The following is a 27981-nucleotide window of genomic DNA, read 5'->3' on the forward strand; positions in this document are numbered from 1 at the left end:
CAAAGTAAAAAAAAAAAAAGTACTGTAAGTAAAAAAATTAGTTAACGTGAGAAGTTTATTCACCACTAAACAAGGGGCTGAAATGTACAACATAAACAAAGGTCTCCAAAGGCTAAATGATTAAGGACATCAACTCTTTTACTTTCAACCCTTATGCACATTTCATGACAAAGTACAGTAAAAATAACTTTAGTATAAGACTTTTCACCCAAGTAACTCGCAAATTCTTCTTTTTTGACTTTTAAAGATTTGAAAACAACAAGAGTGTGTGGAAGTAAAATAATGCATAAAAGGTCAAAAACATTTTTTATCTGAATTAATCTAAATACCATATTATTAATAATTAATATACTGTAAAGCTGAAAATTAACCCACTTAAGTTAATTTTTTTCCTAAAGTTTGACTTCTTCAAGTTCATACTGTCACCGCAGCTGTGTGTAGTTCACGGCCCATAAAGTCTGCGTTAAAGGGTTTTTTCCAGAAAGTTTGCGAGGCACTACATGCGCACATGTTGACACTTAAATAAAGCACATATTCATAAGATGTGTTTCCACTGAACGCAGCAGCTCCTGCTGCTTTTCTCTGCCTCCTTCAAAGTAAAAGAAAGGACCACCCGCAGCCGCATAACAATATCCTCCCGACACTGTGACCAAAGGTTTGGGAAATGACTGACGGATCTGCGATTGTTCTGCAAATGTTTCACAGCGGGGAGGCGAGGAAACTGAGAGAGAAAGAGGGAAAAACCCTCAGAAAATCACGAAAGCGTCTACTTTTCTTGATGCTGTAAGGAATAAAACGCACTCTCGATCTACGCGGAGCAATTACGCACAGGTTTTTACGCGCAGCAGCGTCTGCGTTCACGGACGTAAACACGGACTCTTACCGTACCAGTTTGTGCAGCAACATGTTCCCCTGTCGCTCCTCTGACTGTCGTCCGGTGTCGAAGGAGGGAGAGGAGTGACTGATGCTGAGTGTGAAAGTGGAGGGACCACCGGAGAGGAGGGCCCTTGGAGGGAAGGACATGGGGGGTGTTTTTACTGGAGGTGGAGGAGGAGGTGGTGGCGGAGGTGGAGGCTTTCACTGAGGATGTGGATGACACACAGGAGGAGAAGAAGTGAGGCAGAATGGGAGGAGAGAAATGCCACAGATGTATCCTCCTCCATCAGGCGCCCGCACTGGACACACCGAGGGTCAAACCAGGACAGAGACAAGAACAACAGGTGACAAATGTATCATGGAAAACAGATTTAAAACAAAACCACTGTGAAAGCGGGGGCAGCACATGGAAGCAGAGGAAGGGAACATGTTTATTCAATAAAAAAAACATTAAAGCACAATTTAAACCAATTGATTTGAAAGACAATTAAGAGTTTTGGACGTTCTTTAGAGCAGTGGTGCTCAAAAGTGTGTTCAAGGAGCCCTGTGTGGGTCACAATGAACGTGGATCCTTTTTCAGACAGACAGATATTTTAACAAAAGACTTCAGAGTGCAACAATTATCTGCTGGTCCTTGACTGAGAGGAAAAAAAGCATGATTGTTGTGATTGTTCCGTTTGCAGTTATAGGAAGTGGGGACACAATCATATTTATTGACATGCACACAGACATAGAGCCTGGGGTTTAGTCTCAACATCAGGTGAAATGCAAACTGCAGGATACTCATGCATTACAGGAAAAGCGCTGCTCCTTCTACTTCTTCTCCAGAAGTTCCACCCGTAACCGTTTCTCCAGTGGCACCTCAAGGGAATAAAAGGTGGATTAAAAAAGTATTTAAAACAAAACATCCTTCCTATTACAACAACACTGGACACTGAGATCAGCATATCCATAGCAAAGGCAAACATGAGAATTAAATATATATATAAAAGGGATCATTTTATTAAACTTGTTTTAAAAACAAATTACAATGTAGAAAAATATGAGGTCTGCGTTGAAGTGAAGCCTCAATCTGTTACTTCTGTCATCTCTACTTTGCATCGACTGTAACCAACATGGTCTCAAAGCTTTCAAGTCTATAATCAATAACATGGACCTAATGCGATGAAATGCTGACTGAGACTCACAAAAAACTATGGTTTTGTCTTATTTAGGGAAAGTAGAAGGCAGACTGTATTAAAACACAAACATTTTTAACCACATGAATCACAGTTTCAACATCATCCGATTGGTGAAAACTAAAATTCTGCATGTTTTCCATAGTTCCAAAAACCGCCTAATCAGCCCCAGGTAACAGAGCCAGAGTAAACCCCGGCACAACTGCCTTTGTGGAGGTGGATTTGATCTAATCTAAACATACGAGGATACAAAAGCATCTTTAATCGATAATGACAGGAAACAAAAAAGTATTTAAAGAAAGATAAAACACACACACTAGTATTACTTGATTTTAATTGTACAGTACAGTAAAAAAAGTAAAAAATCCTGATTAAGGTTCATCATCTGTGAGGAGATGGGGGGGGGGGGGGTTGTCCAGTCCAGGCAGGACGGATGGTTAAATCCACACTATCCACTAACTATCTGGTTTCCCCTCAGAAGCCACGCACTGAAAGCCGGGGTTGAGTTGTGGGGATGAGGCGCACCAGAGTGGTGTCTGTGCAGCAGGAGAGCGGCGGCGAGTGTGCGAGGTGAAGACTGTTGATTTATTTATTTATTCAACTCTTGGTTGGAAAAGGGGCGTGTGTGTGTGTGGTTTGCACAACCGAGACGGTTTGGAGGCAGCATTAAAAGTCCAACGAAAGTGTGTGTGTGTGTGTGAGAGTGTGGCCTGACACTGAGGCAAAATCCACACCACCGTGTTTTCTTTGTAAAGTAGCATTTTTAAAGGTCCAGTGTGTAAGAATTAGAGCTCAGCTGATGGTGAGACTCCTGCAGTCTTCCCTCCCTTCCTAAAACATATCAGAGGAATAAAGTGACCTTCACATATGAGGAAAAGATGTAATTGTCTTAAGCTTCACAAGGCACAAAATGGCCACCTCTGTAAAGCAAGGCCCTTGCCTTAAGAACACAAAAAAAGTTATGGTGCGTTGGACGTGGAACACATCCTCAAGTTGGATTTCCAACTCCAAAGTTGAAGCACAAACCCTGACATAGGATTCAAAGATGGCTGCCACTCGCACCAATAGCAACATCGCTGACTTCTCAACTGGAACTCCAATGCTCTGTTACCCTTTTCTCTATTTTAAAGTGATTATACACTTGAACAAATGTACTTATGGGTCATATATTCAGTTTCTTTCAATAAACCCCTCCTTAATCTCACACACTGGACCTTAAAGTCTGCCACCAGATAATGAGGCATGTTTTTCTACTCTGCAAGGACAAACAATAGTAGTTCATGGTCACTATTCAGAAGCATAATTTACAAAGGTTTGCTCTGTCTGTACAGACAAGAGGCCTGTAAACATGAGAACCGATGTAGGACATTCTGCAATGAAAAAAAGTTTTGTATAATTTCGGCTTATTATCCACACAAGGCTGGTATTTCGGGAATCCTAAAATGCTATTTTTGAAAAAGAACGTATGCAACTTTGTGAAACAACGATGTCACGTCATAGATCTACTTCTGTACGCAGCTGACAAGCTTTACGCGTCACATCTTCGCCATTTTTGGTGTATTTCTGTGGCCGTGTTGCGGCGCCACACATAGGACTGGCATATAAACTACAGTGTTTAGTCGTTGTGAGTGGTTTTGTGTTTATGAAAAGAAAAGAAAGTTCTGTTTCTGTCGATGAAGCCTCAAAAGGCTGCTGCGATGTTTACGAACTGAAACAGATTCAGCAGTGTTTCCAAGTGACTCCGCTTTACGTGCCCAAAAACTCTGGAACAGTCGGTGCAACTGCAGCAGTTGTGATGTTTAAAAGTAGCATTGTGGGTGTTCATGATGAAACTTCTTCCTGATAATATCTTCCTTGTACAGTAATGGTTCATGAATACTTCCAAGCGATCCAAGCTTCTGACTCCAAACTGGCCGTTATCCAGTTCACCGCGGCCGCTCAGTCGGACATGGACGGCGAGCGCAGGGATCTGCCGCTGGCCGGGCTGTTGCTGTACGTGTGCAAGTTGTCCCGCTCCTTTTCCTTATCCTTGCTCTCGTGTTTGTGCTTGTGCTTGTGTTTGTGCTTGTGCTTCTTCTTCTTCTTCTTGTGCTCGTGGTGGTGGTGGTGATGGTGGTGGCCGTGCTCGCCGCCGTGCTTCGAGGACGAAGAGGTGGGCTCTTTTGTGAACGTAGGCACTGGCGTGGCGGGCATGGAGAGGATGGACTGTTCCACGGACAGTGGCTCTTTACCTGAAAAGAAGACGAGTATTAGTGTTTCTTAAAATACTTAAAGCTGAAAAAAAACATTTTTAGTTTGTCATTAGGATGTTATACAGCAGCTCCGAAGTGTGTTTTCGTGTGTTCTCTCCATGTTCATTTTTATCAATATTTGTTTTAATACTTTACATTCATATTTCTGTAATATGTTTTGTAGTATTGCTTGTTCTATTTAAGGTTTGCATCTGTACTTTTATACTGTTTATTTGTCTATTTTTTATTCGAGCTGAAACAGTTAATCGATTACTAAATTAATCGTCAACTATTTTGATAATCGGTTTGAAGCTTTTTTCATTATTAAAACAAGATTTCTGTTTGTTTTAGCTTCTTAAATGTGAATGTTTCCTTCGTTTCTTTACTCCACATGACAAAGAAATAATTAAAACAAGACATTCAACAACATCATCACTTCCAGGTTTGACAAACACTAATCAACGTTTTTTAACATTTTCAGACATTTTATGAACACGATTCATCTATTAATCGAAGAAATAATCGACAGTTAATCCATTACGAAAATAATCGTTAGTTGCTGCTCTAATTTGTATAGCTTATTTTTATCCTATTCTAGGGCCTTTTCAGATTTGTAACCCAATGTGGGATCAATAAAGTCTAATATAATCTATATAGATGATTGTAGTGTTACGGTGACCCCTATAAGCTTCACAATGTTATTCTCTGTGTTACCAGAATGAGGTTTTCGTGTGGAAAAAATTATGACTGTTCATTTTCCAGTACAAAGGAACATTGTAACCCATTCCTTGACCAAAACAGGAACAGTGTTTACCTCAGGTGGAACAGCCAAATTCAAGTTTTCAGACACTGATTCTGGAAAATGTCTGAAAATAGAATCCAGGACTTTTTCCAAAAGTAGAACACTCACCCACTCACTCGCTGTGAGTTATCTGGAACTTGGGCATTATCTGGAATTCTGACAGCAAAGTTCCACAAAACATCTGCAGTGACTTTTGAAGACATTTGTTTACTTACGTACTTAATAAATGTCCGCACTTCTTACAGCAGCTAAAGGTAACTCAGCTTTGTGAGAGAAAAAGAATCATGTGGATGACTGAGTGAAACTTGGACGGACATACAATGTAGAGAGAAAGCCTCCAAAGTTTGAGGCTTCAAAAACTACATCTGGCCTAAAACTGGCCTACAAGTCAAGATCATTTGTCAAAATTGGAAATGTTATGTTTGTTTTCTGCCCTTGACAGTGGCCAGGCCCAGTGTGTAAGATTTAGGTTAAATTATTTATGTTAAATTATTTATGTTAAACACAAATGGACATAACAATAATAATACTGATCGTGTTTTTAGTGTGCAATCAAGTATGAACTGTTGTTTTCATTATCACATCAGGATCATGTCTTCTACACACTCTTAGAAATAAAAGTGCTAAGTAGAACCATATAAGGTTCTTCAGCTTGTCCTCATAGGAGAACCCTTTTTGGCTGCAGGTAGAACCTTTTTATCAAGGTTCCACCTGGAACCCTTTTGGAGGGTTCCACCAAGAACCCTTTATTCAGAAAAGGGGTTTTAAAGGGTTCTCTGGATCAAAATGGTTCTTACTGGAACCATTAGTGTTACCAAGAACCCTTGAAAAACCCTTTTTTCGGGAAAGGGTTTTTCACAAGCAAATGGTTCCAGGTAGAACCTCAGCCCTTGTAGAAGGACCCTTTTGATACTCTTATTTCTTAAGAGTACAGGGAGGCTAACAACAACATAACAACTGTTTTTTGCTTGTTTGCATATTCAGTACAACACTGTGAAAACATCTCTTTACCTCTACAGTGTACATACTCCTTTATTCTCCACCTTTATCTCCAAAGTGATGTTGGAAACTTTCTCTGGAGCCTCTGTTGTGGCATACTAAGCAGCCCAGCTGTGAAAAACACCCTTTGTTGGCTTATTATGCCACAACACAGGCACTGAGGAAAAGACCCAGCATCTTTAGGCCTGGTCTTGCTACTGCTGCGTTTTTATAGCCATGGCCAATTATTAATAACACCTGGATCTGCTGGGGATAAAAAAAAAGTTTGTCTGTTGCCTCTTTTATGAGACCCTGGTCTGGGCAGTGGGAGGTTATTTGGGGAAGCAGTACTTTGTGTGAGTACTTGTATTTCTACTTCTTTTGGACCTAGTTTGGCATAAACACTGACCCCGTCAGGACCAGTAGACCTCGTGAGGCCCAAAACCCGGTCCTTATGGGGAAGAACCTCGTTTCTGAGGAAATGGTTAGGTTTGTGGCTAAGATTTATATTGTGGTTAGGTTAAGGTTCGGAATAAAACTTTGGTTAGGCTGTCCAAATGAATGGATTTCAATGTAAGAGTGCTTAAAAGGATAGTTATGCAAACCTGTGTATGTGTGTGTGTGTGTGTGTGTTTACCTGGTGTAGACGGTCTCTCTAACAAGTTGAGATGCTGGTGAATGAAGGCCTGACTATCATGAACAGTCTCCATGTCAATATCTTCATCTTCCATGGTGTTAAACTTCAACAGAGGATAACAATACATTAATACCTTTGTAATAAATAAAGGCACACATAATTGCAGCAGATTATAAAACAAAGGTTTTAAAAGAACTTGGTATTAGTCAAAAAAAGAAGCACCACAGAGCTTTTAGAAACCAAGGAGGTCAGCGGTCATTTACCCTGATCTTGTAGCGCCCTGCTCCTCTGCTCTCGTCCTCCTGTTGCTGCAGTATCTGTCCTGGCTCTGGAGGGGAGCCCAGTGGAGTCTCAGCCCTCCTCTTCAAACCCTGAGGTGGCTGACCCACACCACACACTCCCAGTGAAACAGGGTCTGGCTCTTCATCCACCTGACATGCGCAAACAAAGACAATTCAATGAGTGGGTGTATGGAACGGTAATTTATCTCAATAGTAAAGGCCATTATACTTCTCCAACTGCGTAATGCATTATCCGACTGCGTAACCACGGAGACCCCTCGAGCCTTCATACTTACGCGTAACCTACGTAGAGCACTTTACGCAGGAGTATAATTGGGCTTAAGACAGGGAAGTGTGAAAGGGCGAGAAGACAAACAGCTACAGGGGCCTTTGATACATGAGGCACTTACCATTGTTTTTGTTACTTGTACACTACCGTTCAAAAGTTTTGGGTCACTTAGATATGTCCTCACTTTTTTCCAATGAGTATAACATTAAATGAATCAGAAATACACTATACATTGTTAATGTGGTAAACGACTATTCTAGCTGCAAACGTCTGGTTTTTAATAGAATATGCACATAGGTGTATAGAGGCCCATTTCCAGTGTTCTAATGGTACATTGTGTTTGCTAATTGCGTTAGAAGGCTATTGGATGATTAGAAAACCCTTGTGCAATGATGTTAGCACACAACAGTTTTGCTGGTTCTTTGACGAAAAGGGAAAAATTCTTATTTTGAATAAAAACATTATTTCTAATCTTGTCAATGTCTTGACTATATTTTCTATTCATTTTACAACTCTTTTGATGAATAAAAGTGTGACTTTTAATGGAAAACACACAAAAATGTTGTTGGTGACCCCAAACTTTTGAAGAGTAGTGTATTATAAAGATATATATATACATATACATATACATATACATACATATATATATATATATAAATATATACATACACACACGTATATAAAAGACCACTTACGGCTGTGTAGCTCATGCCGACACCATGGATGCCTATACTGGCAGCAGTGTCCATACCAGCACCGATCCCCGGCTCAGGTTTGATGGTTGGGTTGAGCACAGCTTTCTTCTCCTTCAGGTTAAGCACAAGCCCGAGCTCTGGCAGTGGCAGGCACGATGGACGGGTCAGACCAAACAAGGTGTAGTAGAGGTTCACTGCATCGCAGCGGAGCCGCCAGTCGTGTGACGTGCCTGAGAAGACAAAAAAACAAACAAGTTGTGAGCAGGGGTTTGGACACAGGAAGATTTTGTGACGTGTTGCTCTATATCCATTAGTGGAGGCTCCTCCGGATGGCAAAACACACAAATCGGTCAATCTGTCAACTGTAAATTTGAAACAGCAGTGCAAAATATACAGGCTACATCGACTGGAGAGAAACCACCATTTGTGGAGGCAGTAAAAATCAAAAGAAATTGACAAAAAAGTAGAGGAAATAGAGTGAAGAAGGAAACTAATTTCCAGATTCAAAAACAATCCCGTGCTGATGTCGGCACCACATGCCCATTAAAGAGCATTTTATTTAAAATTCCCACAGAGACAATAAGAGCACAAGTAAATACAAGATAATGAGATCTCATTGGCACGAGTGCTACCAAAAGCATCATTATACGGGTTATTTGAGCAGCAGTGTGTGGATAATTGGACTGAATTGAACACCATATATCGCTGAAACTAAAAGGCCAGGCGCCTAACATGGGGGGTGGACTGTGGCTTTGGCAGAAGATTGATATAATTTAGCCTAACGGCAACATAAAGCACTTTGAGTTTGTGTTCTCACAGCTCTGACCTTCAGCCAGTGAAACATCATCCGGCGAGAGTGTGGGGTGTAACACGTGGGAGGCCTGTGGGTTATTAGGGGGAGAAGAATAAAACCAACACATTTTCAGAACAGCACTCAAGGTCCCCACATTCTGGTCACTGCGTATTTAAACTGGCAGCCAGAGTCGGGCTGTCCCACAGCAATGCCACGCAGTCTGACCGACAAACAAAAGTTCACCGTGGAAATTATGATCGGCCGTGTTTTTTTGTTCGTCGTTCAATCTCGTAAGTCAATAAATTAAATAACATGTTGCAAGAAAGAGCGCACCGGTCTTTAGGAGTATGGCACGGAGAATGTATACTGTACTTGTGTTTGGGTTTGTAGGTTTCTGTGTATTTAAATTGGCCCGGCAAGCGAGCTGAGAGACACGTAAGACCCCCTGGAGAAGGAGGGGAAAAAAAACAATGAAACCTGAATAGACAATAGAGGGCAAAGCCATGTGAATAATGTACATGGTGGAGGCACCGCAAAAAAATGTAGAGTCGGAGATTTGCACATAATAAAAGAATGTGCGACCAAATGAAGACACTCATAATCCGTCATCAGAATGATTGACGTTGTGGAGCATATTTCGTCACAGTCACAGAATCACACATGAATGGGCGGGAAAGTAAGCACTTATTTGTAAGAGGAACTCAAAATAAGATTAACCAATGTAGCTATTCTGAAATCCATTAAGAATACAGACATAAATATTAGAGCAAATAACATGAATGGAATGGCAAACTATAAATATTTGTGTTCTGTTTACCTCCGCTAACTGTAACAACCAATAATTCATTTCATATTAGATTTCATATAGTTATTGCAATATAATCCCTTTTAATAGCAATACAACAAAGTGACCAACCCACTGACGTTCACTTGAACTGCTCTACTTTTCACTTTTTACTCTTGTCTTAAAATTTACTGTTCTTTAAGATTATTTCTGATGTGCTTTTATTGTGGTTGGCCTTGTTTTTCATGTAATCAGTGTTGTTTTGTCGTGTGTTACATCAGCGGAATCAGAGATTCAAAGGAGAGAGGGAAGGAAAGAACTTGGGCCGTGTAATATTGCATTTTTCAGCCGACAAAATCATCTATAACAAGAAAAAGTATCATAAAATCAACAACGTTATATGTATAAATAATACACAGATTTCTTTGTCTAGTGAGAGGATTAGCAAGAGAGTGAAAGGACTGAGAGCCTGATGCTTATTAGCACTATCTACAATCAGAAAACCACATTCAAGAAAATTTCACACATATCCATAAAGCGCTTCGTAGAATCAATACGAAGGTGAGCTTCTAACAGTTATTTTCACGATCAATCTATCCCATAAAATGTCAGAAAATGTTGATTAGCGTTTCCCAAAATCTCAAAATTTTTCAATTGTTTCATTCCAACAATAATCTAAATTATACAGTTTTATTGACTTCTTTGTTATATGAAGGAAAAGAAAACACAAAATATTCACATTTAAGAAGCTGAATAATGATTGTTTCAGTTACTAAAATAACACTACACCCGATTAATCAATTATCAAAATAGCTGACATTTGTTTTAGTAATCGAATAATAATCAATCCTTGCAGCCTGTATCCATGCAGTATCACGCCATGAAATATGATATTTTAACGCTTCAAAAACCCTCATCAGAGCTGGAGAAGAGATTCACCAGTAAAGCTCCACTGGTGGGCTTTCTGGGTTGACCATGGAAGGCAGCTCATGTTCCTACAAAGCACCACTTTGCTTGGTCCAGATATGGTGATATCATTAGACTTTAATAAGCCAGTGGTTGTACTGGAACTAACTGTTAACAAAGATGTGTTTATGCAGCACCAGAAGGAACATTATGGACCCCATGTGACTGGTTTAGTCTGAAAGAAGTCAGTGAGTCAAACGTGCAAAAAGAAACTAAGGCTGTGTGTTTTTAGGGCCGCAACTGATGATTATGTTCTTAATTAATTGATTAGTTTCCCAAACCTCAAATGTATCCGTTTTTATTATTTCTATGTTACATTGAACAAAGAAACTGAAAATCCCTAGATTTAAGAGGCTGAAAAATCATGGAGCTTGTTTTCATTTTTAATATAAATCGACAAATTGGTTTTATGTCTTTTTATGTTGAGAAAAAGTGCATCACCACCAACACCAGAGGGTTATTTTTTCCATTTACATTTCAGCATTGACTTCTCTTTGAACTCCACCTCCATTATTTATCGAATATGAACAGTAGTTCCTCACAGAAAGAAATTAAAGCTTTGTGTTATGGGAAATTTTCCCTATGCCTCCCTATGTCAGAGGCCAAGCAGTAAGTGGCATGAAGGCCCAAATACTGTTTCTCCTCCTTCTTCTTCTCCACAATATTATGGTAAAGGGTGAAGCCAGAGTACAATTTGAGCACGTTGAAGCATTCACACATGCTTTTAGGTCATGAATCCATACTCAAGTTATCAAAATGTACACAGGGCCTTTAGATTATTATGGCTCTGTTTTTTGTTTTGATTCAGGTTTAAGTTCAGGGCAGGGTTAGCATTGAGAGAGAGAGAGAGAGAGAGAGAGAGAGAGAGAGAGAGAGAGAGAGAGAGAGAGAGAGAGAGAGAGAGAGAGAGAGAGAGAGAGAGAGAGAGAGAGAGAGAGAGAGAGAGAGAGAGAGTGTGTGTGATTTCACCTGAGTTCATGAGCTTCCACAGTTGGTCAACCAGTGCTTCATTACACAGGCCAGAGTCTGATGTTTTTGTGAAAGGCGGATTCTTACTCAGCAAGCCCAGGATACTGTGTCTGATTATAGAAAAGAAACAAGTAATTCAGGCAGGAAAAGAAATTCATTAATTAATGCAATATAATCTCTTTTAATAGCAATAAAGCAATCTATATGTCAGTGTATTGCACAAATAAACTTGGACAGATATGTTACCACTTTTTTTGAATGTTTTACCTCAAGTTGTTGTTTTTCTAAAAGCCACAATTAACTAGTTACTTCAACTTTTACTCTGGAGCCAAAATCAACCAATAATCATCCAGTATTTATCATAATCATTGATATTAACTGATTTTTTGGGGCCATATTGCCCAGCCCTAACCCAAACTGACTGTTGTATCAGCTGTACACACATCTACATCAGTGCATCATCACATAATGATAATGTACATTAAAGGAGTGATCCATATGTCTGGCTGCAAGTGTTTACATCTGGATGCAACACTAGAGGCAACAATCCCTGCTTTAACTTGTTGTATTTGATTTGTTCACTCACAATTGTGTCTATAAACAAATTAATCACCATCATGAATATCAACAATCACCACTGAACATAATGCGAGTCAGAATATGAGTTATGTGGCTTCTTCAAACTATTTTTTACGCTTGTTTTCATTTATATTATACTATGTAGTGCAGTATAAGGGATAATAAGGGAATCTTAATCTTAATTAATCCTTCTGCAATAACCGGTGAAAACGGTTGTGTGAGTGAAATATCCTAACGTCTCAGTGCTGAGTGCTGAGTCGGTCAGAAAGACACATTCAATGAGCTCCAACCATAATAATCATTACCAGATCACTGGAGAAAAAACCTTCAGCCTCTCAATCAAGCCAGTTCATTGAATGGCCGTTGTCATCATTGAAATAACATACGTCAGCAGTCCATCATTTCAGCTGTCATTAATTAAGCTAAGCTGCTCTGGGTTTGTGTGTCTCTTCAGTGTTGTCATTATTTGGTATACTTAAAAAAAAGGAATTGTGAGGAAAGAACAAACGCTCTTTAACGATGCTGTATAACCAGTGTTTCCTTCAACACCAATAAGGCTGACAGACATTTTCTTTCTCTGTCACCACAGCACTGAACTGACAGTCGTATCATTATTGATCCATGTATCTGTGGAATGGGCTCCAGCTTTATTTCATTTTATACTGTGATAAAAGTGGCTTGTAGAAAAAAGACAAGTACATTATGAGATAAAAGTCCAAAACACGTGGCCTTGATCCTCTTCCGTACGTACACAATGTAAAGCATAAATGTGTGTTTCTAACAGAGTGCAGATGTGCGCTAGCTACAAGCATGTGCTGAGCGTTAGCTGACCTGACATAATGAGACGGGTCTTCCTGGACCATCATGAGCAGCCACTGCAGCTCTGTTGCACTTCTCTCCACTGTTAGACAAAAGAATAAAGATGAAATAAAATCAAGCACGGAAGAGAAAGAAAACACAAATCCGCAAAAATATATACCATCTTTTACTCCACATAAAAAAGACATACCTCTCGTATAATCCACCAAAGCTTCCAGAGCAGCGACGCGAACTTCTACGAAGTGTCCGTACTCAGCGTAGGACTTGAAGAGCGATGGATCACTGGGAATATGACCGTTCTTCTGGAGGTGACGGATCGCTTTCAGACAACTGTAGAAGCGTAGATATTCAGAAAAGTGACAAATCAAAGCTCAGTGAGCATTTTCCTACATCTATCTATAAAGCAAGTTGTGTCTGTGACAGGCATATCTCGCTGACCATTAGTCAGATCGCCCAAGATTTTGGATATGATCTGAGCATGGCCCAATGGTGTGCATCCTTGATTTTCAAGTTTTTGTAGTAATTAAAATTTTTGCTGATTTATCACACTGCACTTTCGCTGCTTTATCACGCGACGCCAGCACACTACACCAGGCAGCGCATCTGATGGCTATTTTGCAGCTAACTTGGCGAACCTGTTTCCCAAGTTAAGCTAGCGAGGCTACGATTAGCATAGGGCTAACATAATACAAAACACTGTGCAATCTCATTAGGCACAACAATAATTTTTTTTTTTAATTAAAAATATGCATTACCATAACTGAAAAATCTTCTTCAGCTCCCAGTAAAGTATTACATAATTCCTATGGGCACTGCATGAGTCAATACAATACAGAGAGAAGCTCTCCTTGACAAACCATATCTAAATTAGGGCAGAAACTACTTCATGAATCGATTATTGATCAACTACTGAATTAATTGCCACTATTGTGTTTTTCAGCTTCTTAAATGTGAATAGTTTCTCCTTTCTTTGCTCCATATGACAAATAAATCCTTAAAACTAAATAATTTTGGTTTATGCATCATCATTTCTAGGTTTGATCAACATTTTTCAACATTTTCTGACATGATGGACCAAACGTGTACTTGATTAATCGAGAAAATAATTGCACATTTATCAATTATCAATGATTGTGAGTTGCAGCCCCACACAAGTGTATATTTAGAAACTAGTGCAGAGTTTGTTCTGTACCTGACAGTGATGATGTTCCTGAAGCTCGGCAGCAGTTTCTCCATGTTGAGATATCGGGTGATCTCCTCCAAGATGAGACGGACGTCACCATTTAAATTGTCCACTGTGCGCACTTCGTTGTTGATGCTGATGGCCGGGGTCAGAGAGTTGGTCAGCGCTTCGATCAGATCCGCACGATAATAGTTATCTGAAAACTATGGCGGGCAAGAGGGGGAAAAAAAAAGAAGAAAGAGACAAAGAATGAGAAATTAAAGTCAAACAAAGAACAAAGAAAAAAAAAAAGAACATGTGAATGTTTACTTTGTTTTTTCTGTTGTCATTATACTTGATGAGGTCAAGTATAAAGTTGAGGACATCTTTGGGACAGAGGTTCTGGACATCTCTGAGTAACGCCATGGCAACCGGCATCGTCTGACACAGAAAGCAAGCAGGAAACAACATTAATGCAACAATATTCTATAGAGCAGTATTTATCAATTGCAATACAAAGCTCAAGGCTACACCCACAAAATTAAATTTTTTTAAATGAAAACTAAATAGTGTGGTATGTAGCCTTAAAACCTTTATGATATCAAGTGTTTCAGCTGTGTCTCGTGAATTTTGTTTGCTGTACCTTTTGTAGAAAGTAGCTCTGGAAGTTGATGAAGTTGTTCGTCTTGACAATGTTGGGGCAGCTCTTACAGCAGAACATTCGGGTGAACAGTGACTTCATGGCTGGTGGGCCCTGCCATGTGCTCACCATCGCATTCGCTATCTGGAAATTGATTGATTGTATGACACAGTTTAAAACAGTCAATTACTGTACCTTGATCAGCTAAATTAAATTAAACTACATTTAAACCGACTCATTTCACAAGCAAAAGCGACTTGCAGCCAAAAAAACAACTCACGACTCACTAGAATAAGTGAAGAGTATGTATTAGTATCACACATACAGTATCTGGAAAAGTAAAGTTGCAATATGTAACCCTAGCAACTGGGTTGTTCAATCTGCCTGTAACTGATTCTTAACTTTTTTCTGTTCACCTTCAACTCGTAAATAACAAACAAAACAGCTCAGTTTGAGAACCACTGCCATAAACTTCTCTAAGCTGTTGGTGTTTCTGGATAGCACACTTACAAATGTATCCAGAATAATAGTAAAACTGTTAAAATTGTATTTCCAAACTAAGACCGGAAGAGTTAAAAGCATACGTTTGGGCAAATATTATTGCAACAAAGTTTTGAGACTTCTGCTAATCATAGGAAACAGTAAGTGCATGTACATCAAAGTACAGTGGACGTTATAGTTATTTGTGAAATGATGAATGGCACAAAAATGAGAATTGAACTACAACCTCAAAGGCAAACGTGAGCACACATAAACACATTGAGAGGGTTTCCACAGGTAAGAAGACCAGTGGCTCCAGTGGTCTTTGAGTTCTAACAGGATATTTGGGAATTTATGTTAATGTGGTAATAAAGGACTAAGGGTCACCAGTACAGGATGTTTTCATTTGGCTAGACAAATAAAGGATGGAATGAACACCAGAATGTTCCTGTAAGCGTGCATGCACGTCAAAAACACGGCTGTATTTTTTTTGCGCGTCACGTTCATGCATTTGTCTGTTTTTGTGTGTTTTCTCATCAGAATTTCAGCCCTGGGCTGTTTCTTATTACCCACCACATTTTCCCTAACAAAAACAAGCAAGTAAATGTAATTCCAGCCAATCACGATGCAGCCAAATCCATCTTTGAGTTAAAGTCAGTCATATTGCACTTTGTGGTTATTGTGGGTATGTAAGTCTGTGAGTGCATGTATTTATGTGCATGTTAAGAGCGTGTGGGTGACTGTGTGTTTAGCAGCAGTAGTAGTAGTCGTTTATACCAAAGGCCAATGAAAGAAGTAGAAGAAGTGCTGCAATTTCAGCCTCCACTCAGTTTATCATGTTGTGAAAATATTGGTTCAGGTGGAACTTGAATGGCGGAAATCCAGTGGGTTTAAAGTTGGAACGGACCAAATCCAGAGAATGGAGTATTTCCTGCCGCCACAGAATAGGATTATTCAGTCAACTAAGCTGAAGCACTGTGAGTTTTGAACTGGTGGGTGGCCGTGCAATCTGGGAAGTTATACGTTGATCTCATAGTGTAGCAGTTTCACAGTACAGTTTGCACAAAAGAAAAATGTAGACACAAACTAAAATCAGTGCCGAATTACACTAGTTTGAGTGTTATGCTGTAAAATGTATGCTATTTAACCAGCCCCCTTTTCCTTTAATCTCACATAGCTTTTACACAGAATAAAAGTACAGTCAATTTCAGATCCTTGCACACACATTTATAGCTGATTTTGAAATTTTTTTTGTAGCCTGAATTTACACCAAAGACATCAGCAATAACCAACACTATTTCTTAATGTAGAGGTGAGATTGTGACAGATTCATCATAGAGGATTTTATAAGGGGTAATGACTGTGGATCAGGGGATAGAGTGTGTATTTAGAGTGCGTTATTAATTGTTTAGTAACTTAATTGTCAACTATTTTGATATTCGATTAATCGGTTTGAGTCCGATTTTTCAGCTTCTTCAATGTGAATATTTTCTGGTTTCTTTGCTCCATATAGCAAAGAAATCATTGAAACATCATCATTTCCAGGTTTGATCAACACTCAACATATTGAGACATTTTATGACACAAACTAGTCTTAGTTGTTGTGTGAGAGAATGTCCGTATGAATGTTACAAGACAAGTAAAGGAAACTTTTATAACAAAGCATGAAAATGGCATTCACATATTTGCACATTCCAAATCAATCAGGGCCTGCGCTAAAAGGATACACAACAAATATCTGTCCTAAGAGTCAGAACTCAACTTTGAGTTTTTAAAGGTGCATTATGTAATAAATCTAAAGCAACTGGCCATAAAATCCTCCTAATATGTCACAGAGACTCAGGAATAATGTTCATATAACATACTGCATACAGTTACGTCAGAAAACAAAACCTAAAAAGGTTTCAAATTCAAAATACCTCGGTATTTTGAATTTGAATGCAGTAACCGTTTTTGGCCACATTCTTACATATAGCACTTTTAACTGTGCTGCTCTCCAGAATCTTGGGATAAAATGCTTTCATGGTGTGTGATTTTTGTTTGTTTTCATGATTATCACATTCAAAATTGTTGACTTTACCTGGTTAAGTAAAAGGTAGGGCTGTCAAAAATTAACGTTTTAACGCAGGATGATTCATTTGTGGAATTAACGCGTTATTTTTTTAACGCACTTTCTCACTTTCATTGTGCTACGGGTAGACGTGCAGTTTATGAACGTATTTCTATCATTAGAGCCGGGAGAGCGGCTGCGCGTTTTATTCTCCCATAGACGCCGGTTAAGCCGATACGTCAGTTTTCGGTGGGTATAAGGGTTCCTCTCGACATTGTTTATGAAATGTCTTCTCATAAACATGGAGGACTTTGACAGCGGAGAGATTTCTGAATGCAGTGAATTTGAGGAGTTTCTCGTCTTCGATGACGTCATCACTGATAACTTCGAACGTGCAGAATAAATTGACCGGGATTACCGGTTACTGGTTTTGAATTGTGTTCCCATATCTGCTACAGAGGCTGAGAAATCAGTCATTTAGTCGGCATTGAAGCTCAGGTTTAGAGACATTTTTTCCAGCCGCTTCAGGCCTTAATGGGTTAAAAGGTGCGGATGAGGAATTTCCTGCTGTGGGTTTAGTACCCCCAAGAAATCTATTTAACTTCTATACTTTATATTTTGTTTATAATGTGAGTTATTTACAGTAAAATGTATACTTTTTATTATATATTTTATATTATTGTATTATAAGTTTTGTTTTAAGTTATTTACAGTATTTTATTTTTTCTATTTATAGTCTTATAATGTGGGTTCTTTACAATGTAATGTTTAATTTTTACTAAGTTTGTATAGGTTTGTTTTTAAAGTTATTTACAGTATTTTATTGTTCTTTACATTTATATATAATGATTATTATATATAATATAAAGAGAAAATCATTTACGAATGATAATTAATTGAGATTAATCCACAGCTACCCTGTGATTAATCTGATTAAAAATTGTAATCTTTTGACAGCCCTAGTAAAAGGACAAATAAAAATAAGAATGAGCCAACATTTGGATAAAATATTTTACACATATTGCTGTATTGGGTTAACCCAGTGTGTGAATGGCCCAATAGTTTGAACTATAGTTGCAGCATTAAAGGATGTACAGCTACGTCACACTGTTAGACACAAAGACACAGACGTGTGTACACTTACCCTGGATAAACAGAAGCAGGCCTGCATGCGGACTTTGTAGAAACACTGTTCTTGCTCTAGGATGTCAGTCAAAGCCAGTCTGGAGGCAGGAGTTGGAAACTTTTCCAGTGCTGAGATAGACTCCTCCTAACGGAGAAGTAACATATTTTTTTTAGCTTTCATTGATCGAGGAGTCAGACTAATACATCACTGGGCCTATAATGGAACCAGCTTTTTGAACCTATTCCTACACATGACAAATAAAGTGATCTGCCTTCGCTGTTGGTAATAAAACAGATCGTGCGAAAAACAAAAACAAAAATGGGAAACACCCTTCTTAGATGCAGCATTATAGTGATGTAGTGATTACAGATTAAACCCAGTATTAAAGAGGAATCTGAGGTCACTCTGCAGACACCAATACACCAGTGTTGCCACCAGTTAGTAAAACACCAGGGTTTCATTACCTGGTGGGAAGATTGACACTAAATTGGATTGAATAAAATTGAATACATATATGACCACATACTTAAGTTCCTTTTGTTTTTGTCCCTGTTAAAAAGGGGTTTATAAAAGAAGATATTTCCTTTCCCAAAGCCTCAAGGACAGAGTATGTTACAGTGTGGAAAATGTAAAGCCCATAGAGGTAAACTGATACATGGATTTGGGATATACAAATAATATAGACTTAATAAGCCACTGCAGAAAACGGTGGAAATGGTGCTCTTTTCAACAGCCCACCTGTGCAACGACATCCCTCTCATAGCGCAGTTGATACTGCCACATGAAATCAGCCTGCTCAAACTCCACCTTCCTCAGAATGGACATGTCCGGGTCGATCCTGATCCAAAGCAGGGGAGAGTCAGCACTGCAGAGGAAAGAGGGAAAACAAAAGTCAAAAGAAAGACTTTGGTTCATGGAACAAGGTTTTTTACATACATCTGATCACAAATAGCAAATGTCTTGTTGTCTTACTCCATTGCAGACAAGTCCATGTCAACCTCCTCTCCGTTCATCAGCGGGATCTTCTTTTTTTTGTTTCTGGGGAGAGTAAACAAGATAAGCAGGAAAATTAGACAGTTTGACTGTTATTCTAAAGATGTTCTACATGTAAGCAGAGGTGGATTTTATCAGGTGAGCCTTTTCTTAAGTGGCTAAAATTATCTTATATTATCTTAAATCTTTTTGTCTCCACTAGCAGCCATGTTGAGAGAATTAACTACTTGCCGTCTGCTCTTGGAATGGCAGGGGATGTCGTGTTTGAGACTGTTTTCCTCTATCTGAAGTGTGTGGTTGAAGGACCCGTCCAGCTCCTGCACAGTCACCTTGATCGGACCCTGCAATGAAATATTCACATTTCTGACATACAGTTCCACATATGAAGTTAAACATTCTCCACAAATTGTCCCATGCTGTGAGGCAATAAAGTGGGTCAGACTAAAATAAAATATACATGCTACAGGTCTTTTAGCACCTTTCAGACTTGGACTCGGCCACATTGCTGGCGTTACATAGCTTCCAAGTCCTGGATTTTTACTCTGAACATAAACAGCCTCATTCCACATACTGAATCTTAAGGCTCACCACATATTTCTGAGTTCCAGATGATGTATAGTCCTGACGGATCTCCAGCTCCAGCACGTTCCTCTTCCTGTTGAAGGCAAAACTTCCAAAGAACTTCACCACCGCACTCTGGTCTCTGCACAGCCAACGTTAAGGCATAAGCAGACGGCCAAGAACAATACCAGCAGAGAGAGAGTTACAGGTACAGGTGGTGCAGAGATGCTTCATTTACAATAATTTTAGCTGAAGAAGCTTAATTCAATATATTCAAAAGATTGTTAAACATTTCTCTTGATGTTTTTAGTTGTAAAATATTAGTTTTTCTTACATTTCGTTTAATTTGTTTCAAATCAGTAAGAATAAATGATAACGGTAGCAGATTTGTAATTATTCCTCAAACAGTGTTTATTTTTTTTCTGAGTTCATTGACCCTGAAAGTGTGTGCATATACTGTACATCCTGTGATTTGTATTAGAAAGGCACACTCCTGTAGACATAAAGGCCCCAAGATGTGATAAATATACTGCATTTACAACAATTAATTGCAGAATTTCTCAACAATCTATTTTATTCAATTTCAGCTTCATAAATGTAAGAAATGTAGAAACAAATGTACAAATTTATAAACTGAGTTTAAACCTAAGGTCCTGGTCAGGGAGGTGACTGAGGACTCAGTCACTCCAACAGCTTGTGATCCATTACAGAAAAAAAAGGATACACCCATTGCTTGATGACCGGGCCAATGTCTTTGCCAGACACATTGGAGATGGATTTGAGGAAAGCGTGAGTTGACACAAGCATCTGACTCCACATGTGACTCTGATATTTCTGTGATGACGCTGTACTGGCCAAACTCAAGAGCTTGTTGAAAACCTAAAAGAGAGCAAAACGGCAAGAAAAGAAAATAAGACATTTACTCAAAATCACTTTTGACAGCCTCAATTGCACGGACAAATGCTAACTTGCAGCTGTGACTGACCTGCAACATGAACTCCATGCTGATCCTGTTCTCGATCAACCTCATCACCAGGTGGGCCTTGCACTGGAACATCTTGTAGTACTCCCAGGACAACGTGTGTGGGTGCTTGACTGAGAAGTGCAGGTGGGGGGTTGGACTGAGGAGAAAAAAATAACCTCACTGTAATTTGAAAGTTGAAATTAAAAAAAAAAAATTACATCAATAAAAATGAGACGAAACTGTGATTTACTTGTCTTTTTCTTTGACGCCACTGAAGATTGGGTGCAAGAGAACGCCTCCCATCCTCAGCTCATAGTCCACAATCGTATCCAGCTCCTGTGTGACAACAGAACAACAATCAGGAGAACTCAAGCTGATTAACCGATTATCAAAGTAGCTGACGATTCATTTTCAGACACACTGTATCGCCAAGTAAGAGGACAATATTTGTTTGGAAAAGTGACCAAAAAACTATTCACTGAATCATATTAAACAGCTTAACATTTGATTACAGTGTTATTACTTGCAGAGCTTAAAATGTCAGTTGAAACACAAAGCTCCTTCACCTGACTGCAGCGGTCAAGCTGCTCGTATCAACTCTGCTGACTAAAGAAGTAAACAGTGGATCAAAATCTAAAGATAAAGGCTTTACCTCTTTTATCCAGTGCCGATACTCATTGACTCCAAAGGTTTTCTTCAGGTAAAGGCCATAGATGTAACCCGAGATCCCCTTCAACACCCACTCATCAGCCCTACAGAAGCAACAGCACACGTCACTGCAATGAAAGCTCACGAAAACACAACATATTACAAAACTAACTTTCCAGTAGCAAATGAACTGCAATTCAGATTCATAATCATTAGATTCGTCATAGTAGAGGCTCTGTTTAACGTGAGATTTATGGCAACCAAGAAATGTGAATCTAACCAAGCAACGTCCATGATAAATGACACAGAGATTTGCGAGTGTATAACCTGGAACAGAGCTCGACACTCAAATCCCTTTATGAACTTTACAAGATTTTTGCCCACATTGTCCTGGGCTCTTTCAAAGTGGAAAACCTCGATGAAGGCAGGCGAAGGCCACACTGGAGTTGCTTCATCAGTGTGTCATGATTTTTAACCTCAAGACTTGACATAGTAATCACAACCTCCATAAATTTACCAACCTGGATTTAAGAGCTTGTAATAAAAAAATGATTCAACAGTGGTGGTTTGATGCTGAACTGAATCCATTCTGGTTTCTTTAATGATTTCTATATTTGTCTCGTCATCATTATGAACACAAGTGTATTATTTTATAAATACAATCCACTCTTGGGTCTCAACCTGGTTCTCAAACTGTGGTACGTGTGCCACCAGTAGCATGAAAATGTATAATAAATTAAATAATAACAATTAGAGTCACCTTTTCTCTCACTCCTTCTTAATCTAATTTAAGAAGGAGTGTGAAGTATACAGTATGTGAGGAAGATAAGCGAGTAATTAAATCAATTATATTACCATTGGTGATAATGGCTTTACTTCAAGAGCTCAATATTTTCTCAGGTGCTACTTGTATGAACTGGTATGAAAAGTTTGAGAACCACTGATGTAGGGATATTGATTGTGCTTTCTTTATGTTACTATGAGGACTGTGAATTCTGCAGCGCTCAATTTCCTTTTTCCGTCTTGATCTCCATTTCACAGAAACGTTTCAAGCTTTGGACAGATGCAAATTGCAACACATATGACAGGATGCAAACTTCAGAAGCTGCAAGTCTGTCTTTACATAAGCTTCAAGAGGGAAAGGTTGTTTTTTTTACCAGTAGACGCATTAAACATACCAAGGTGTCAACTTCACAATTCAAACACAAACCTCCTTTCAGTTTCATGCATTTGTCAAGAGAGCAGTTACTCTTTTAAATGTCTGACAGTCTACTGAGCGCTGCCTGGTTTCAATTACAGCCAACAGTTAACCCCCTTTGCTGATTAATTGCTAGCAGGCTTCGCCACGCTTTGCTAAAATCAAAGAGATGTGACCAGCCTTCCTGAGCTCTTTCCTTACACACCAGCCAGCTGAGCTCAACAACAAAAGCAAACCAAGGACCCACATCTGATGTGTGTTTAGAGGTCAGAGAGGGTCAGAATGTGAGGAAAGGACCCACTTTTTTACATTTTCCAATCAACAATTAATTATTTTTCAACAGTACAGGCAATACAATTCTTTTAGTAATATTTCCCATGCGATTCTCCAGATATCTTGTGTGTTTCTTATCCACAATGTCAAAGGCAGCACTGCAGTGCACACACTGATGATAGATAACAGACAGAAAGATACAATCCTTGCATTTATAAATATAAACATCCAGAATAAGCTTTCAGCATAATGTTAATCAAGTGATTTGAGAAAGTAAGAGGCTCTGAAACCTCCTCTATCTGGCAGGAGACTTTGATCAATGACAGGGAATTTAAGGGAGGCTAGCGGTGGAACCGTACAACGCTTGTTCATATTCTTGTCACTTAACTGCAATGATGCACGATTAGCAAACATAATGTACCATTAGAACACTGGAAATGACACCTATGTACATATTTCATTAAAAACCAGAAGTTTGCAGCAAGAATAGTCGTTTACAACATTAACAATGTATAGAGTGTATTTCTGATTAATTTATTGTTATATTCATTGAAAAAAAAGAAGTGCCTTTCCTTCAAAAATAAGAACATTTCTAAGTGACCCCAAACTTTTGAAAGGTAGTAGTTTTTTTAAATGATATTACAAACATAACATTTTTTGTGGATCAGCATTAAAAAACAACATCAATTGATGTTTCAGTCCACTAGATGGTGCCAAGTATTCACTCTCATGAGAGCTGTTGCGCTGCAATATATGATTTTGCAAATACTCAGTATATAACAATATCGGTAAAATACATTGCTTGCTAAATAACGTGATGATATCGCACCGTGGTGTCTCAATTCCCACCCTTATGCATGTGCAGTGAAGCATTTACATTATATTTCGTGGTTAATCGGTCAAACGTATAAGGATAGTGAGCACCACACTGGCTCGTATCAACCCAACACATTACTATTTAACAACCTGTGGCTGAAACTCAAAAATCAACAATTTTCCTACCCACTGCAGCTTAAACATGAGCGTGTCCCACTGGGTTATTCCATCAGTCTCTCACACACCAACCGCACTCGCACTGGCCGAGTATCCAGGCAGTAACACAGCGATCCATCACACAGTGCTGGCCCATCTTGTGACCTTAGGACTGACAAAGGAGCAGAGCTCTGCAGTAAATCTCTCATCACCAGCATTATAATAAAAGGTCTGGGGCTAAGTGATACCACACTTCTCAAAAAGACCTGAATACAGTGACGAGTAAGGCTGGCGCCCTGAAATTACAAGTATGCTTCCAAACAGTAATGACAGCACTTTTCCATTACATACATATCTGGCCTTTGAGTCTCACAGTGGTCTGTCCACGGCTGAACTCATATCACCTCTACGTGTGAGACTCAAAGACAGAGACTGCTTCAAATGAGTCAGTGTACCTGTTCTGTGTTACTACATTCAAAAGAAGTCGTCTGTCATGGAGAGTGAAATGTATGTGATGGATTACACAAATGGTCCTGCACACTCTCTCACATTGGTTGACATCAAATTCAATGACTTTTCGGGGACTTTCAAGGACCAATTCCCTCAAATTCAAGGGCCGAATGTGCCGACACAGCTTAAGATGGGAGGGAAATTTGTGAGAGCCACAGCACGTGCTGCATCTGGACAAGTGATTGTCCTTGGGATCTTGGTCAAAGCCATTCTTTGTAATTTTCTTTAGTGAGCCAGAGATCTTGAAATTGGCATTCCCCAGCCAATACGTAATTTGTTCTGTCTCTTGCTTAATGTAACTTAATGTAACACTTATTGTTCTGCATGGCATCTCATGTCAACGGTGAAGAGAGACCATGGACAGTGTTCATAACACCGCTAGTAATTACGTTTGTTCTGCATAGGCCGAGTCTAGCAATGCAGGGCATTAAACAGTAGGTGGTGTTTTAACAAAGGAGACATTTACCTAAAAATCAACTTATCTTCTTTCTTGCACCAAATTCAATTTCAATTTTTTAATTCAACTTTCAAGGATTACAAGGATCCATGGGAACCCTGACATGTATGGAATGGAAAACTGGTTCAAGAGCATTAATGTAAGTCCCAATGGTAAGGCATCTTTCAGGTCTAAAATGCCATTATCTCAAAAATGCAGACAAACTATTGGCATTGTATGCCGTTTCTTACAACCCACAGTCTTTTGTCTGACACAGGAAGCATCAAAACCTGAAGGCGCTAAAGTGAAAATGAAATCTAGACTACCTGTTGCTGAATAGCAGCAGGGAACTCTGTCAATCTGAAACTAGCAAAGACACTTGGTGTGTTAGTGACACGTGTGATGACTCTACTCGTCGTAAAAGTTTGCTTCACTTCTTAAGTTCAATCTTACCATGTCATCCTGGAGATGAAACAGCCAAAGAACTGCTGAGCCAAGGCCTGGGCCAAACAACGACGAGTCTGTGGGGTCTGGTCTATGATCATAGCACTGTGCAGCAGGTTGGTGCTGAAAGACAGAGGCAACAGATAATGTTTGAATACAGTTCAACTATATTCCTCCAGTAGACTCTTAGAAATGATTCCTAAGGAATCTACTCAGGCTTCTATAGCTGGTTAAGTGTATGAGAACAAAAAAGTACTAAACCAAACATACCTAAAGATGCTCATGGAAGCATAGGAGGATATTTCTACATAGGCTTCGTCTACAAACACAGTCTTGAAGCAAGAGTAAGGGTAGCGGCACGTCAGGATCTCTTCATAGAACTCAAAAATCTCATGTAGGTAGGACATTGTGTGTTTGAGAAGTGGTAAGAGCTGGGGCAGACAGAAGTGGGTCACCTGAAAGGGAACAATAGCAGAAAAAGCTACTTAATTAAACTGCTTATATACTGTATATTTTTGTTAGTATGTATGCCATCTGTATAGTGTACCAAAATGACATGTATGTATTCTGTGGAGTACCAGAAAGCTTTTAGTCAATACTGCCACCTTCTGTTTATGAACATTTAGTGGTCATTACAATAACATGCAAAGATTACCACAGATATTGCCAGATTATTTATTATAACAGATTTGCAGGTTGTATAATAATTGACAATAAAGATCATTTCCATTTCTTTTCTCCATTGCCATAATCTTTAGAAACCCACCTCATGCATGTAGGGGTCTACGAGGATTTCAAAGGGACCCACAGCCAGTGAGATGTTCGGAGCTGCAGTGGGAATGGGGAGGACATAGTGGAAAGTCTTCTTCCTCATGTCATGAGTGTAGATGGTCTCCACTAGATCACCACAGGACACTGCCACCATGGAGGCATCAACGGTGAACTCAAGCTTCCACGTACAGAGCTCGGAATAAGAATCCACACAGGGGAACCAGAATCTGGAAGAAAAGTCAAGCTTAATAGACGCTTCCTATATAAATAATGCGATGATTACAGCTTTATATGTAATAATATGTCAATGTATTTTGAATCTTCTACAACAAAGGGGTGCAATTACATAAACACTGTTTCTGATACCTGGTGGAGTTCTGGTATCCAAAGGAAAACACATGAGCTCCTCTCTCTGCCATGCTGCCCTCCACATCAGGAACAACAAAGTGGAGACCCCCTTTTGGCTGGTCCAGGGAAAATTCTATGTAAACCTTTAAAACTTTTAAATCTGGAGAGGAAAAAAAGTATAAACCATTATCCATCTCTCATCACTACATCATTCCATGCCACCCTGAATCTAACATTAATCTTGTAATAACAAAAAGACTACACTGGTATTTACACTTTATTAATTTGTCTCTTACCATCCCCTTGTTTCCAAAGTTCAGAAGGAACTTTGATGATCAGCTCCCCATGTCCTGCATCAGGGTCCACAGCACTCACTGCTGCTGCATAGGCACTAGAGAAATAGTTAAGGTTCCTCCTATAAAGAGACACATAATCCATTTACACAAATTAAAAAGAAGACATGCATCAGAAGCGATATATTTCCATAATTTGATGATAAATAATAATGTTTTAAGAATATTTCTCTCTTTTTTCTCCCTAACCCTATCAGAACTAGATGTATAACCAGGTTTCCAAACATTAACCCGTTTAGCAAATAATGGATAAGTACAGCACAACTGATATACTCACTGCTTCGACTCATGGTGGCAAACCTCCAGTGTGGGGTCATTGTAAATGAACGGGGCTTCGAGTTCATTGACTCGAACCCTGTAAATGCGGCACTGTTTGCTGTTGAGCTTGATCCTGTTCAGGTTAACCACTGTGGGGAAAATGGTCAGCTCAACAAAGCCCTGAAAAAAAGACAAAAACACAAAGAAGTTGGGAAAAAAAATCCACATACCACAGTTTTAAAAGCTTATAGTACATCATATTACCACCACTGATATAGCTAGTGTGTAATATTTGTCATAAACGTTTTGGAATCTATTGTATAACTGTACAGTATGTTTTATGTTGTACTTACAATGACAGACTTCCTCTGGAAGTTGATGTTGTTGATGCACACCGCCTGATGGGTCGTAAAGGTAGACAAAAAAAAAGTAAATATATGAGAGGAACTATAGTTGTAGAGGGCGCCAGTATAGAAGTATAGAAGTCAAGGATGTAACAGCCTATTTAGCCTAATGTTGTCGTTATTAGTCATAACAGCAGATCTTGGTATGTTTGCTACATACACTATAAAACATTTTAAAACCAATATCTGCCTATACACATACAGTAGAACAGCATTTCTGGTTTCCCTTCGAGTACAACCAGAGGAAGCTTGCGTAGCACTCACTGGTACATGTACCACAGTTTGAGAACCATGGGCATAGAGACGATGTGGTAGCAACTGTTACTGTATGTTTGCTAACAACATGTTAGCTAGGTTAGCGTACATTTAGCATAACAAAGCAAGTATGCAAGCAGTGCAGATGCATTATAACCTAGCTATTAACAACGTGACAAAAAGGGATACTTATAATTTGAAAGGGCGCGGGCTCTCGAATCCTTTATCCTTCTTCCTGTTCATCTTCGTTCCTGTTTA

At 39.2% G+C, this 27981-nt stretch overlaps 2 protein-coding genes across 5 annotated transcripts in view; both read right to left on the bottom strand.

Moving 5' to 3' along the window:
• Positions 1-906, bottom strand: part of enpp2 (ectonucleotide pyrophosphatase/phosphodiesterase 2) — a gene marked incomplete at both ends in the record, with an annotated part of 31664 nt that extends 30758 nt beyond the window's left edge. The window contains one exon of the mRNA XM_083886462.1: positions 889-906. Coding sequence (XP_083742588.1) covers positions 889-906 — 18 coding nt within the window. The remainder of the gene's footprint in view (positions 1-888) is intronic.
• Positions 907-3748: 2842 nt separating this feature from the next.
• Positions 3749-27966, bottom strand: taf2 (TAF2 RNA polymerase II, TATA box binding protein (TBP)-associated factor; the record flags this gene model as incomplete). 4 transcript variants are annotated; one of them, XM_083900790.1, is made up of 27 exons in its annotated part: positions 3749-4285; positions 6703-6805; positions 6966-7133; positions 7968-8197; positions 11480-11589; positions 12890-12959; positions 13068-13207; positions 14070-14263; positions 14370-14480; positions 14683-14823; positions 18354-18479; positions 19074-19200; positions 19308-19373; positions 19560-19669; positions 19917-20031; positions 20614-20768; positions 20875-21010; positions 21104-21189; positions 21506-21605; positions 25344-25457; positions 25605-25789; positions 26101-26332; positions 26472-26613; positions 26750-26868; positions 27084-27244; positions 27418-27472; positions 27917-27966. In XM_083900790.1, 27 exons carry the CDS (start codon positions 27964-27966, stop codon positions 3993-3995), a joined length of 3639 nt encoding a protein of 1212 aa, XP_083756916.1. In that variant the 3' UTR covers positions 3749-3992. The 4 variants fall into 4 exon arrangements, with proteins under 4 accessions (XP_083756916.1, XP_083756915.1, XP_083756917.1 ...); XM_083900789.1 differs by having other exon boundaries at positions 6703-6835; XM_083900791.1 differs by having other exon boundaries at positions 6966-7117; positions 7964-8197.
• Between the last annotated feature and the right edge of the window lie 15 nt (positions 27967-27981).

The sequence above is a fragment of the Microchirus variegatus genome, assembly GCF_963457635.1.
Source record: "Microchirus variegatus genome assembly, chromosome: 1".
Taxonomy (NCBI): domain Eukaryota; kingdom Metazoa; phylum Chordata; class Actinopteri; order Pleuronectiformes; family Soleidae; genus Microchirus; species Microchirus variegatus.